The sequence below is a fragment of the Enhydra lutris genome, unplaced genomic scaffold (assembly GCF_002288905.1).
Source record: "Enhydra lutris kenyoni isolate GAN:26980312 unplaced genomic scaffold, ASM228890v2 scaffoldscaffold58, whole genome shotgun sequence".
In the NCBI taxonomy this organism is placed as follows: Eukaryota; Metazoa; Chordata; class Mammalia; order Carnivora; family Mustelidae; genus Enhydra; species Enhydra lutris.
The window spans coordinates 9,045,621-9,058,866 of record NW_019154142.1 but is presented as its reverse complement, the minus strand read 5'-3'; the positions used below and the strand labels follow the sequence as shown (position 1 = coordinate 9,058,866).

At 36.2% G+C, this 13,246-nt stretch overlaps 1 protein-coding gene across 3 annotated transcripts in view; it reads right to left on the bottom strand.

The window, feature by feature from the left end:
* The window catches only part of LOC111158319 (autophagy related 5), a 129,274-nt gene that overhangs the window by 79,932 nt on the left and 36,096 nt on the right, over positions 1-13,246 (bottom strand). For all 3 annotated transcript variants that reach the window (XM_022520291.1, XM_022520292.1, XM_022520293.1), the window contains one exon: positions 1,178-1,340. In XM_022520291.1, coding sequence (XP_022375999.1) covers positions 1,178-1,340 — 163 coding nt within the window. The remainder of the gene's footprint in view (positions 1-1,177; positions 1,341-13,246) is intronic.

Genomic DNA, 13,246 nt, shown 5'->3' with positions numbered 1-13,246 from the left:
GAGATCCTTTAATGCTAAGTTTTTTGCCAGCATCACTTTCTCTGGGATAAATTCACCCTTTTTGTCACAACCTCTACCTCATTTATGCGGAAAAGTTCACCTTCACTAACTTCCTGTGGCTGCATATCTAGTCTCTCAAAAGGCAGTAGTGTCAACATTCCCACAGTCAGTAGTTTCCTCTATAATTCCACTATTTTAGTAAAATGCTGCTATCAGCATTATCACTTTTTGTTTCTTTGCCATACTTTCATCTTTCTTGGCCAATTACCTCTCTCAATTATGCAATTTTATAAAATGTTATATGGGCTTATCTGGAGACAAGGCAACACAACTACATGCTTTGCTGTCTGTGGGTAAACTAAATAACAGATGACTAATGATGATTCACTGACAGACACTGAAAGAAGTGATGTGACTAGTCTTTGATCATGATGCACATCTGTTGTTAAATGACTCATGGACTAAAGAGTTAGTAATATAGTTTATACTTTATGTAATTTCAGTTAATACACAGTACCAAGTGAAATTTGAACCATTCTGTTAAGGACCTGGTATTATTTAACCACAGCATGTTAACTGAAATTCATGCATACTGGACCCATGCAAAACAATGGCTACCTGTAAGTAAGACAAATGTGTTGAAGGCATTGGAAGACAATCAATGCAGGCAAGATTAAGGAGCTAGGATCTAAAAGATGAAAAATATAGAGGGGAGCTGCAGATTCCTCTCAGCTTTCTCCTTGAATGTATCTTCTAAATCCCAGCCAGGAGAGACAGAATCCAAGTACAAAGCAAGTCTTAGTACTCTGAGAAAGCACGTGTTGGAGTCTGTGCCCTACCTAAGGGGAGGTACTCTAATATGCACACAAGGTACTCAGTTGTAATTCTAGAAAGATCATGACTAGCAATAAGGGCACTTTCTCCAGAAGCTAAATGCAGGAAGTTTATACCATCTGATGTTATGGGCAAAGCAACTCTAATGCTAGAAAATCCATAAAGAGAAGGATGTAGTAAAATGTAAGGGAATACTACAAGGTAGCTTCTTTGCAAAATTTTGTGTGTAGAGGCTGGAATTTAAACTTGTACCACTAATTCTAAGATGTACAAATTACTCACAGGATTATAGTTATTTCATACTTTATAAAGTGGTAGTCAGAAATTAAACTGCGATATTTACCATTTTGTAATCCCATCCATAGCTGTTTATGATCTTTCTTCTGCATTTCATTGATTACTTGACTTTTATGCTTTAATGCATCAGCTTCCTTCACACAAGACATAAAATGAGCTTCAATTGCATCCTTAGATGGACAGTGCAGAAGGTCCTTTTCTGGAAAACTCTACCAAAGGAAAAAAACACATACATAAAACAGGTACACATATTAGAAAATTAGCTTCTTAAGGAAGTGTATCTCCCCCAATTAGCCAGTATTTTTAGCAAACCATCTGTTAACTTCCCAGAAAAGAGATTAAAGTATAATTCCAAATGCTTTTTAAATTTTAAGTTAAAAATCTCTAGCTACCTGGCATATTTTGTGCTTTTTCCAAATAATCCTTCTTATGTAATGATATGTAGTTTAAAACAACATAAAAGAAAAAAAAAACATAAAAGAAGGAAATGAAAGAGTAATAATTTAAAAAATAGCTTTGTGATCGGCCATTTAATACTGACAAGAATGTGGAAGGGAACGTACATACACTGCTAGTGAGGACGTAAAACAGGACAACCACTTTGGAAACAGTTTAGTAGTCTTTTTAAAAAGGTAAACATATACCTATCATCAGAACCAGTCATTCTACAACTAGGTAATTACCTAAGAGAACAAAAATCTCTGTCCATACAAAGACTTGTGTGTGAATATTCACAGTGGCTTTATTTGTAATAGCCAAAAACCAGGAAGCATCCTAAATGTCAATAGGTAAATGAATACATAAATTGTAGCATAAACTTATCAAAGTGTACATTTTAACATGCATAGTTTGCTGTAGGTCAATTTGACCCTGATTAAGCTTTAAAACGTAGCTTTTAAGATGAAATAGCTAAATTTATACCCTATACCTACACTGAATCTTTTAGGCAGTTGAAGCAATGATCACTGGACAGATAAGTGGTGTAAATGAGATGACTAATGCTCTTTTCACTGAAAAAAGAAGGATTAATAATAAGAGCCAACACTAACTGAACACTTACTGTGTGATGGACATTGCACTAATGTTTTTTATATGGACTATATAATTTCATCTTTGTAATGATCTTTGAGGTAAAAAGTACTGTTATTGCTATTTCATAGATTTAAAAAATTAACTAGTTAATTAAAAAGCTCAGAGAGCGGACAGAGTCATATGTATGTGGTCAAGCTAGGATTATTCTGACTCAGGAGTCCCAGTTTTTAAGTACTACGCAATACCACTTCCTCCATAAGACCTAAATACTTAAGATAATTATATTTGAACATTATTTTACCAAAAAGTCACGGTTCTGTAAGTCCTTTGATAAAAACTGAGACAAATAATATGGCATAAAAAAAGCATTTAGTTATAGCCTATTTGGACACTATTAACAGAAAACATTAAATTATCCAAGTAATGGAAAGTGCCAGAATGACTAGGAAACTTAAGTACATGGCCTTCTACCAAAAGAAAAGGAACTTGACTACCTATTGCTATTTCTAAAGTTTATTTTTGAGATGCAAATGGAATCAGTCACCCCTCCTTCTGTTTAATAGAGTCTGATCTCATAGATCTGCTGAGTAAAAAGGGAAGCCACTATTTAACTACCCACTGGTCACAACTGCCTAGAGGAGAGGGGAACAACTGAGACAAATTGTCTCTCTAGGTACAAAGGGATTCTAGATTCATGGTGCTCTTGAACTAAAAATCCATAAAGAATGAAGGTAGATGTTTTCAGACACAGACACAAAAGAGTAAAGAATATGAGAAAATATAAAAGTCTGTAAAAATGAAAAGGCAAAAGATGAGTATGAGAGAGAGAAAGGCAAAACTAAACAATGGGAGAGGATATGGATGGCAGAGAGAGGGTCGCATGCCCTAATCACCTTTAAAATCAGCTGTATTTGCTTTGCTTAGGCTAGACTGAAGGTATTTGTCCTGACTTCCTGACCAGGATAAATAATAAAATGTACATCATATAAATTCTATTATATTTAAATGAATTAGCATTATAACAATTATTTCTATTTAAGAAAACTTTAACTTTGTTATACTTGATCTCTTAATTTAGAATAGCTTTTTTGGATATTCTACAGTTCTCTATGTTGCTAAATTAATTGTCTATTTGGTTATGTGTGAATGGCAAAAAATATGAAAGCTCATATTCCAAAGAAAATATTATTTCCGGGCGCCTGGGTGGCTCAGTGGGTTAAAGCCTCTGCCTTCGGCTCAGGTCATGATCCCAGGGTCCTGGGATCAAGCCCCACACTGGGCTCTCTGCTCAGCAGGGAGCCTGCTTCCTCCTCTCTCTCTCTGCCTGCTTCTCTGCCTACTTGTGATCTCTGTCAAATAAATAAATAAAAATCTTTAAAAAAATATTATTTCCATGTAGTTTGCATTTATGACCTAATTAAGCTTATGTACTGTTAGAATTTCTTAAAAACTGTATACAATCTGATTATGAAAAAAAGGAGTTAGGGTCTCTCAAAATGGTGGTTTGAGAAATCAGGAGGGAAAACCCCACCAATTTCTAGTGTTGCTTCAGTACAGGCTGCTACTCCTTCTCAATCAGAGAAGGTACTGAAGTTTCGCCTTTCCCAGATTTCCATTGTTTTGCAGGTTTCTAAACTTAACCAGTGGGGACACCCACAATTGATAGCTGACAATTCCAAACAACTAAGTCTCAACTGCAAATGAGGGGTCTCTCGAGAGAGTGCACGTATTTGTATATGCATGCTTCAACAGAATATTCTGCATCTCTATCTAGGAGGAAAGTGAACTACTTAATGAAATTAACTCAAAGGAAATACAAGAGCAGTAACTGAAAGAGGAAACATCTACGTAGTCAGTCACAGCAACTGAATTAATTGTGGCAATGAATAAAGTGACAGATGTCTCAGTCAAAGCCCCCTCAGCTCCTACTTAAGAGATGTTCCTCCTTCCATGATTAGGTTGGGGTGGGGGTAGGAAATCCTTTTTTAAAAGCTTCACAGTAAGATTCCAGACAGACTCTTGATTCATTACATTCTTAATATCTTCTTACACACATCAGCAGTTGTGTTTAGGTGCATATCTCTTCAGCCCAAACAAATTCTTGCAAATAAAGGTGTAAGTCTGACCCACATTTATTTACTTTCATGAATCTTCCAAGTCAGAATGCCTGATAAACTAATCTAATTTCACTTTTACAGAAGTAATCTGTAAAGTATCATTTACTTAGATATTATTACCAGTGTCCTTCAATTAAAATATTAATCCAGACAGTCTGATTAGAGATAAATGAACAATACTAAGCTGGAACTACTTAAAAGTGGGGGAGGGGAAGCCTTTCAGTTTATTGATAATATTGCAAGCTCGGCACCAAAAGCAAGGGAAACAAAAGCAAAAAACATAAACCAAGTAGGACAAGAACAAACTAAAAGGTTTGTATACAGCAAAGAAAACCATCAACAAAATGAAAAGGCAACCTAGCATAGAGGAGAAAATTCTTGCAAATCATATATCCAGTAAAGGGGTAATATCCAAAATATATAATGAACTCATATAAGTCATCAAGAAAAACCAAACCTCCAATTAAAAAATAGGTAGAAGAGGGACCCCTGGGTGGCTCAGTGGATTAAGCCTCTGCCTTTGACTCAGGTCATGGTCTCAGGGTCCTGGGATCAAGCCCCGTATAGGGCTCTCTGCTCAGCGGGGAGTCTGCTTCCCCCACCCCCTGCCTGCCTCTCTGCCTACTTGTGATCTCTGTTTTCCAAATAAATAGATAAAATATTAAAAAAAAAAAAAAAAACAGGCGGAAGATCTGAACAGAGATTTTTTTTCCAAAGATATACATGCAACAAATAAGCACATGATGCTCAACATCACTGATTCTCAGAGAAACGCAAATCAAAACCACAATGAGATATCACTTCATACCTATCAGAATGGCTATTATCAAAAAGATAAATAACAAATGTTGAGGATGCAGAGAAAAAGGAACTCTTTGTACTGATGGAATATAAACTGGTGCAGCCACTACAGAAAACAGAATGGAGGCTTCTCAAAAACTTAAAAATAAAATACATATAATCCAGCAATTCCACTTCTAAGTATTTATCCAAAGAAAACGAAACCACTACCTCAGAAAGATACATGCACTCCCATATTCATTGCAGCATTATTTACAACAGCCAGGACATGGAGACAATCTGTCTACTGATGGATGAATGGATAAAGAAGATGTAGAGTATGTATAGAATGGAATATTATTCAACCATTAAAAAGAACAAGATCTCAACATTTGTGACAACATGGATGGACTCTGAGGCATTATCTGAATGAAACAGTTAACAGAAAGATGCATGCCATAATGACCTCACTTATATGTGGAATCTAAAAGGGGAAAAAATAAAGCTCATAGATATAGAGAATAAACTGATAGTTGGCCAGAGGTAGGGGGTGGTGGGTTAGGCAAAAAGGATGAAGGGTATTAAAAGGTATAAACTTCTAGTTATGAAATAAATAAGTCATGGAGATGTAACGTATAGCTTGAGGACTACAGTCAATACAGTAATACTGCATATTTGAAAGTTGCTAAGAGAGTAAATCTTAATTCTCATGACAAGAAAAAAAATGTTGTAACTATATATGATGATGGATGTTAACTAGCGATCTTTTTGCAATATATACAAATATCAAATTATGTTACACTCTTAAAATATAATGCTGTATGTCAACTATACCTCAAGAGAGCAAAACAAAAATTTTCCATATGATCCATAAAGAATCTAATAATCCATTAAAAATGCAAGAGTTGCTAATATAGTGTTATGGACTCAATGTTTATGTCCCTCTAATATTCTCGTGTTGAAAAGCCCTAATCCTCAGTGTGGCTGTATCTGGAGATGGAACCCTAAGGAATCAATTAAGGTTAAATGAGTTCATATGGGTGGGGCCCTGATCTAACAAGATTAGTGTCCTTCTAAGAAAAGACAAGGAAGAGCTCGAGCTGGAGCACAAGCACGCGAGCCACTGTCTCCAGAGCCACTGTCTCCAGTGCGAGCCACTCTCTCCCTCCGGTGCGTCCGCGCTCTCCCTCTCTCTCTCTCTCCCTCTTGCTTTCAGCCTCACTCTTGCTCTCCACACACAAGGAGGAAAGGACATATAAGGACAGAGAGAGAAGGCAAATATCTGCACACCAGGAAGACAATCCTCACTGGAAACTGAACCCTGCTGGACCTTGATCTTCGATTTTCCAGCCTCGTGAACTGTGAGAAGATAAGTTTCTCTTGTTTTTAAGCCATCTAGTCTGTGGCATTTCATTACAGCAAAGTAAGCAAATTAACATACGCAGCAATGTTATTTTCATTGTTGAGTCACCTCTAACAGTAGACTCAGCATTCTACAGGGAAAATACAAGGGCATAGTTTAAAGGCTTACTTTTAGTAAAATCTTAAGATTTCTTTCCAAGATCACTTTGGTGTGTGTGCATGCAGGGATAGAAAGGGAGAATATTTTTCAAATAATTTTCTAAGATATAATTTTCAGGTTGAGAGAAGAATATGCTATAAAAGTTAATGGGAATCAATGCTAAAATCAGCGCTAAAATTTGTTAAATTTTCTTGATTCTCTTAAATCTTTTTTTTTTTTTTTTGGAGATTTTATTTTTAAGTAATCTCCACACCCAAAACGGGTCTCAAACTCACAACTCCAACATCAGCTAGGTGCCCCAATTTTCTTAAATCTTCTAATTTTACCAAGAGCCAATCTACAAACTTACCTTCAGCCAACCATTTGTTTCCCTCCTGGTACAATCTAAGTACTATCTCCCCACCTGTTTGCTAGATCCCATTCTGTGAATCTTTGAAGTCCAGTTCAGTTAATTATTCCCATTTTTTTCTGTAATTATCTGTAACGATTTTCTTTCTAATCACTGTTTCTCATTAGTTGTTTCCAAAATAAAACAAACACCAAAAGAAAAACAAAAAAAATTTCCTTCAGCCTCAGCTTCCTTCTGGCTACAGTCCTCTCTCTTCTCCCCTTCAGAGCCAACGTTTAAGGTGACCAAGCGGGCAGTCAGCTCTTACCCATGCAATCTGTTCACTGTCCTCACCACTCTTGCCAACTGTTGTCCTAAAGGTCAACAATGATACCTCCTAGGCCTTCTTTTAAGTCCTCAGCAGACATCTAAAACCTCTGAATATACTCCTTGAAGCAGTCATCCTCAAGTCTGTGACACCACACTTATTTTTCTTAGTTTCTCATTCTCATTTCCAAAAGCCTATTCTGGCACCATTCCTTTTTTCTTTCTTTCTTTCTTTCTTTTTTTTTTTTTTTTAAGATTTTATTTATTTATTTTATTTGACGGGAGGAGGAACAGAGAGAGAGGGAGAAAATCTCCAGTAGAAAATCTCCTGTGTCAGGCTCCATCTCACAACCCTGAGCTCACAGTCTGAGCCAAAACCAAGAGTTGGATGCTTAACTGACTAAGTCACCCAGGTGCCCCAAATGTTGGTATTTTTCAAGTTTCTAGTCTAGCACCTCGTTGCTTTTCATCCCACATACTCCCCTTCATAAACTTTCCTACTTCATCATTTACAGACTAGTAAGTCTCAATCTGTCTCCAGCCAAGATCCTTCCCATGACTAGGACCCATACACTCATTAATCTATGAGACATGGCATAAGGCATAGGAGACTTCAACAAATTCCAAAGTAAAGAAATAAGTCCCCCCCCCCACTCCTCCTCCCTCATTTCCTGTATTCAAGCAAGTTCTATTGAATCCACATCTTAAACAGATCTGAACCCATTCACTTTCAGCATTCCCAGAGCTGCTTTCCTAGTACAAACTAACAACTATCTGACATTTCTGAAAAAACTTTGCAGCTGGGTCCAGGCCCCAAATCTTAACCCCTTTAATTCCATTTTTCACATATGGAGTCACAGGGGTCTTCCTAAAATGAAAATCAGATCTCACTCAGCTGCTCTGCTCTTTTATGATAAAATCAAACTTCATCCAAAGCCTTCAAGGTTCTAAATGACTTAGATCTTCTGCTAACCTCTTCATCATAATCTCCTGCTCCCCCCACCACTTATTTCATTTTCTTTCCTTTCTCCCTCACACACATTCTCGACCCCAATGATCTTGATTATCTGTCATCTGCTCAAACATTCTTTTAGCCATACTCTCTCATTTCTGTGCCTCTGCACAAAATATCTCCTTTGCCTAGAACACTTTCTCCTTGCCTATCACTTGACCAGTTATACAACTATCCAAAAATATCCTCCTCCATCTTCAGGTTCAGTTTCAACATTACTTCCTCCAAGAAATTTCTTACTTCCCAAGTGTAGGTTAAGTTTACAAAGTTCATATAGTTGACTCTGTAATATTTATGTTCTTAGGTCATACTACTCTTAAGCTCCACAAGGTAGAGACCATGACTGTTCTCACTTGTGCTTTCTCAATAAACTTTGTAAATTAAGTCAACTTCATTGAGATACAATTCAGAGTGAAATGTAGAAATTTTAAGTGTACAGTTAAATAAACTAACACTACCTAAGTGTCAGCCAAAACAAGACATAAAATATTACTATCACACCCAAGAAGTTCTTTGGTGCCCTTTGCAATCAGTTCCCTCATTATGACCCAACTAGCTGAGATGATTTGTAGCACAAGATTAGTAGCATTTTTTACTTATTAGCATAATGCTTTTGAAATTCATCTACATTACTATGTATAAATAGTTGCCTTCTGCTGCTAAGTACTACATCACTGGATTGATAAACCACTCTGTTCACCCAAAAACCTGTTAGTACACATTACAATTGTATCCAGAAGGATGCATGGGTGGCTCAGTCAGTTAGGTGTCTGCCTTCAGCTCAGGTCCTGATCCCCAGGTACTGGGATCAAGTCCCACGCTGGGCTCCTTGCTCAATGGGGAGCTTGCTTCCCCCTCTGGCTGTTGCTCCCCCCGCTTGTGCTCTCTGACAAATAAATAAAATCTTAAAAAAAAAAAAAAAGATTGTATCCAAGTACACAAGTCTTTTGTGAACATGTTATCATTTTTCTTTCTTTTTTTTTTTTTTTTAAGATTTTATTTATTTATTTGACACAGAGTGCCCACAAGCAGGGGACACGGCAGGTAGAGGGAGACAGAGAAGCACGTTCCCCACTGAGCAGAGAGCTTGACATGGGGCTCAATCTTATGGCCCTGAGATCATGATGAGAGCCAAAACCAAGTCAGAAGCTTAACCAACTGAGCCACCAGGTGCCCTGAGCACTCACTGTGATTTAAACATACACCTCCCTGATGAATAAAGGTACTGAACATCTTTTCACATGCTAATTGTTCCTATATGAACACACACATATTATATGCATATATATTTATAAATAGTGTGTGTATATATATATATATATATATATATATATATACGCACACACACATTTATGTATATATTTAAACTATTCAAGTTTTTTGAATTTGTTCCAAAGCAAATCATGTATTAGGGAACAATTTCAGCAATGTGAATTTCGTATTTACTTCTGTAAATACTGTCCATAAAAAATACTAAATGAACACAGAAACTGCACCCAGCTAAACTGAGCCACAAAATATACAAAACGTAACCTCAGCAATAGACCTGTTACCTCAATTTATGTTACAAACTATACTCATCCACTTCAAAGCTACAATTTTGTCTGATTTGATAACTTTTCTTCCACCACTTCATTGGCAAGCTGTAATCCCTTCTGATCCTCATCTCTACAAGCAAACTTAGTCTTTTTCTATATAAAGTGCCAAACTTGTGGTAGTACTTATGTATTTAACCATTTAACCTATGTAAAACTTTTACTTTTTTTAGGTTTTATTTTTTATTTTATTTTTATTAGCCTTTATTAGGTTCCTGTCTTTTTTGTCACTAATAGTTTTTGGTTTTGTGCCCTTAATGCATTTTCCCTGTAAGTCCTGTGATTTTTAACAGCGCCTTGTTTTTTAGGAATACTTGTTTTGCAGTAAAGCAAAACTACCCATAGAAGTGGTAGGAACAGATATCCTTTCCCTTTTTCCTGATCTTAGGGTGAAACATTCAATAAGCCACCATTTAGCATGATTTTAGCTCTAGATTTTTCATATTTACTCTTTGCCAAATCGAGGGGATTCCCTATTATTCCTAAGTTTGCTAAGAGTTTTGAAGATAAATGGGTACTGAATTTTGTCAAAAGCTTTTTTGGTAAGGATCTATGTGATTGTATGACTTTTTTCTATTTTTCTGTAAATGTGCTGAACTACACTGATTCATTGATATTTGAATCACCCTTATATTCCTGGGACAATCTCAACCAGGTTGTGGTGTACTATCCTTTATTGAAGATTCAGTTTGTTAATATTTTCTTGAGAGTGTTTGTATTTATGCTCATGAGGGATATTGGGCTGTATTTTTTTTTTCCTTTAATATCCATTACACATTCTTGTATCAGTTACTCTGGCCTGTTAAACAAACTGGGAAATAGTCCCTCCTCTTCTGTTTTCTGAAAAAAGTCTGTGAAGATTAGTACTATTTGTTCCTTAAATATTTGATAGAACTCATCAATGAAACTTTGTGAATTTCACTTTGTAATTTTTTTTTTTTTAAATTTATTTATTTCACAGAGAGAGATCACAAGTAGGCAGAGAGGCAGGCAGAGAGAGAGACAGAGGAGGAAGCAGGTTCTCCGCCTAGCAGAGAGCCCGATGTGGGACTCGATCCCAGGACCCTGAGATCATGACCTGAGCTGAAGGCAGAGGCTTAACCCACTGAGCCACCCAGGCGCCCCACTTTGTAATTTTTAATTACAAATCCACTTCTACATATATTTAGAGGCTACTCATTTCGATTTATTGTGTCAATTTTAGTAAATTATATTTTTGTTGAGTATGTCCATTTGTCAAATTCACTGGCATAAAGTTGTTCATTATATTTCCTACTATCCTTTTAATGGCTGTAGGATCAGTAGTAATATCCCATTTTTTTGTTCCTGGTATCAGTAAGCTGTGTTTTCCTACTACAGAAAGTTTTAAATCCCTCTAAGCACAGCTTTATGTGAAGCCCACAAACTTAAATTCTGTTGTGTTTCCATTATCATTTAGTTTGAAATATTTTTAAACTTCCCTTGTGATTTCTTCTTTGACCCACAGTTAACTGAGGACTCAGTAACCCCATCCTTTGGACAAATGTGGTCATACATTTTATTTACAAAGACACAAACCCTTCTTTAAAATTATATTATTCTAGCTTTTAATAGTCATTTGCTTTAAAAAGAAAAAAAGCTAAAGGGGTAATCTTTTGTATTTATCACTTATCTACCATTTCTAGCATTCTTCACTCCTGTCTGTAGCTTCTTTCAGTGCTTTAAGATATCACTGCATTGTACTTTGATCTCATAAGACAGCAGCCATCATTCATCATCACTTACTGTTTTCTTTTATGTCATGTTTCTTTTTTTGTATAGACTTTCTATATTGGTTTTCACCAGTCTGACTACGGTATACCTGTGTGTTTTCCTATATATTTACTTGCTTTGGATTTCCTGAGCTTTTCAACACAAAGACTGTTTTCTCCCCAAATACGAAAAATTATTAACCATTATTTCTTTTAAATTGAGATGTAATTCAAATATGATTCACTTAAATTTACCATTTAAAAAAGTACATTTCAGTAGTTTTTAGTATATTCACAAGGTATAAAACAATCACCACTATCAAATTATATAACTCCAGAAAGAAACCTCATATTTATAAGCAGTCACACTAATTTACTTTCTGTCTCTACAGATTTTGCATATTCTGAACACTTCATATAAATGAATCCAGTATGCATACAATATGCAGCCCTTTTGTGTCTTCCTTCTTTTACTAATCATGACATGTCAAAGTTCATCTATGCTATAGCATGTATAAATACTTCATTTCTTTTCATGACCAAATTATACTGTTGACCCTCAAACAAGTGGTTAGGGGTGCCAACCCACACCTCTCCCCATGTACTTGAAAATCTGCATATAACTTTTGACTCTCCCCAAATTTAACTACTAATAACCTGTTGACTGGAAGCCTTACCAGTAACATAAACAATCAATCCAATGTTTTGTGTGGTGTATGTCTTATACACGTATTTTATAAGAGAGTAAGCTACAGGATAGAAAATGTTAAGGAAAAAAAAATATTACAATACTATATTTATCAAAAAAAATCTGGACATGAGTGGACCCACACAGTTCAAATCATGCTGTTCAAGGGCCAACTATATTCTATTATATGGATATACATTTTGTTTACCCACTCATCTGCTGATGAACACTGGGGATGCTTCCACTTTTTGGCTATTATGACTAATGTTGCTATGAACATACCAGTACAAGTTTTTAGGGGGACATGTGTTTCCAGTTCTCTGGGGTATGTAACTATGACTGGAATTGGTGGGTCATATGGCAAGTCTATGCTTAATGATTTGAGGAACTGCCAGACTATTCTCCAAAGCAGCGTATCATTTTACATTTCTAATAGTAATATGTAACATAGGAGAGTATCAATTAAGCCACACTTTAACACCTGTTATCATCCAACTTTTTGATTATAGCTATCTTAGAGGGTTGAAGAGGTAACTCAATGGTATCTTTCTTTACCTTTTTTTTAAAAGATTATTTATTTATTTATTTATTTGACAGATAGAGATCGCAAGTAGGCAGAGAGGCAGGCAGAGAGCGAGGAGGAAGCAGGCTCCCTGCTGAGCAGAGAGCCCGATGCAGGCCTCGATCCCAGAACCCTGAGATCACGACCCGAGCCAAAGGCAGAGGCTTAACCCATTGAGCCACCCAGGTGCCCCACTTTGCCTTTTTTTAACAAGTATTCTGAGCATCACTGCATGTGCTTCTGGCCATTTTTTATCTACTCTGGAGAAATGTCTACTCAAATACTTTGCCCATTTTTAATTGGGTTATTTACCTTTCCATTATTGAATTCTAGGAGTTCTTTATATATTCTGGACACTGGACCCTTCTTAGACATATGAATTTGCAAGTATTTTCTCTTATGGGTTGTCTTTTCACTTCCTT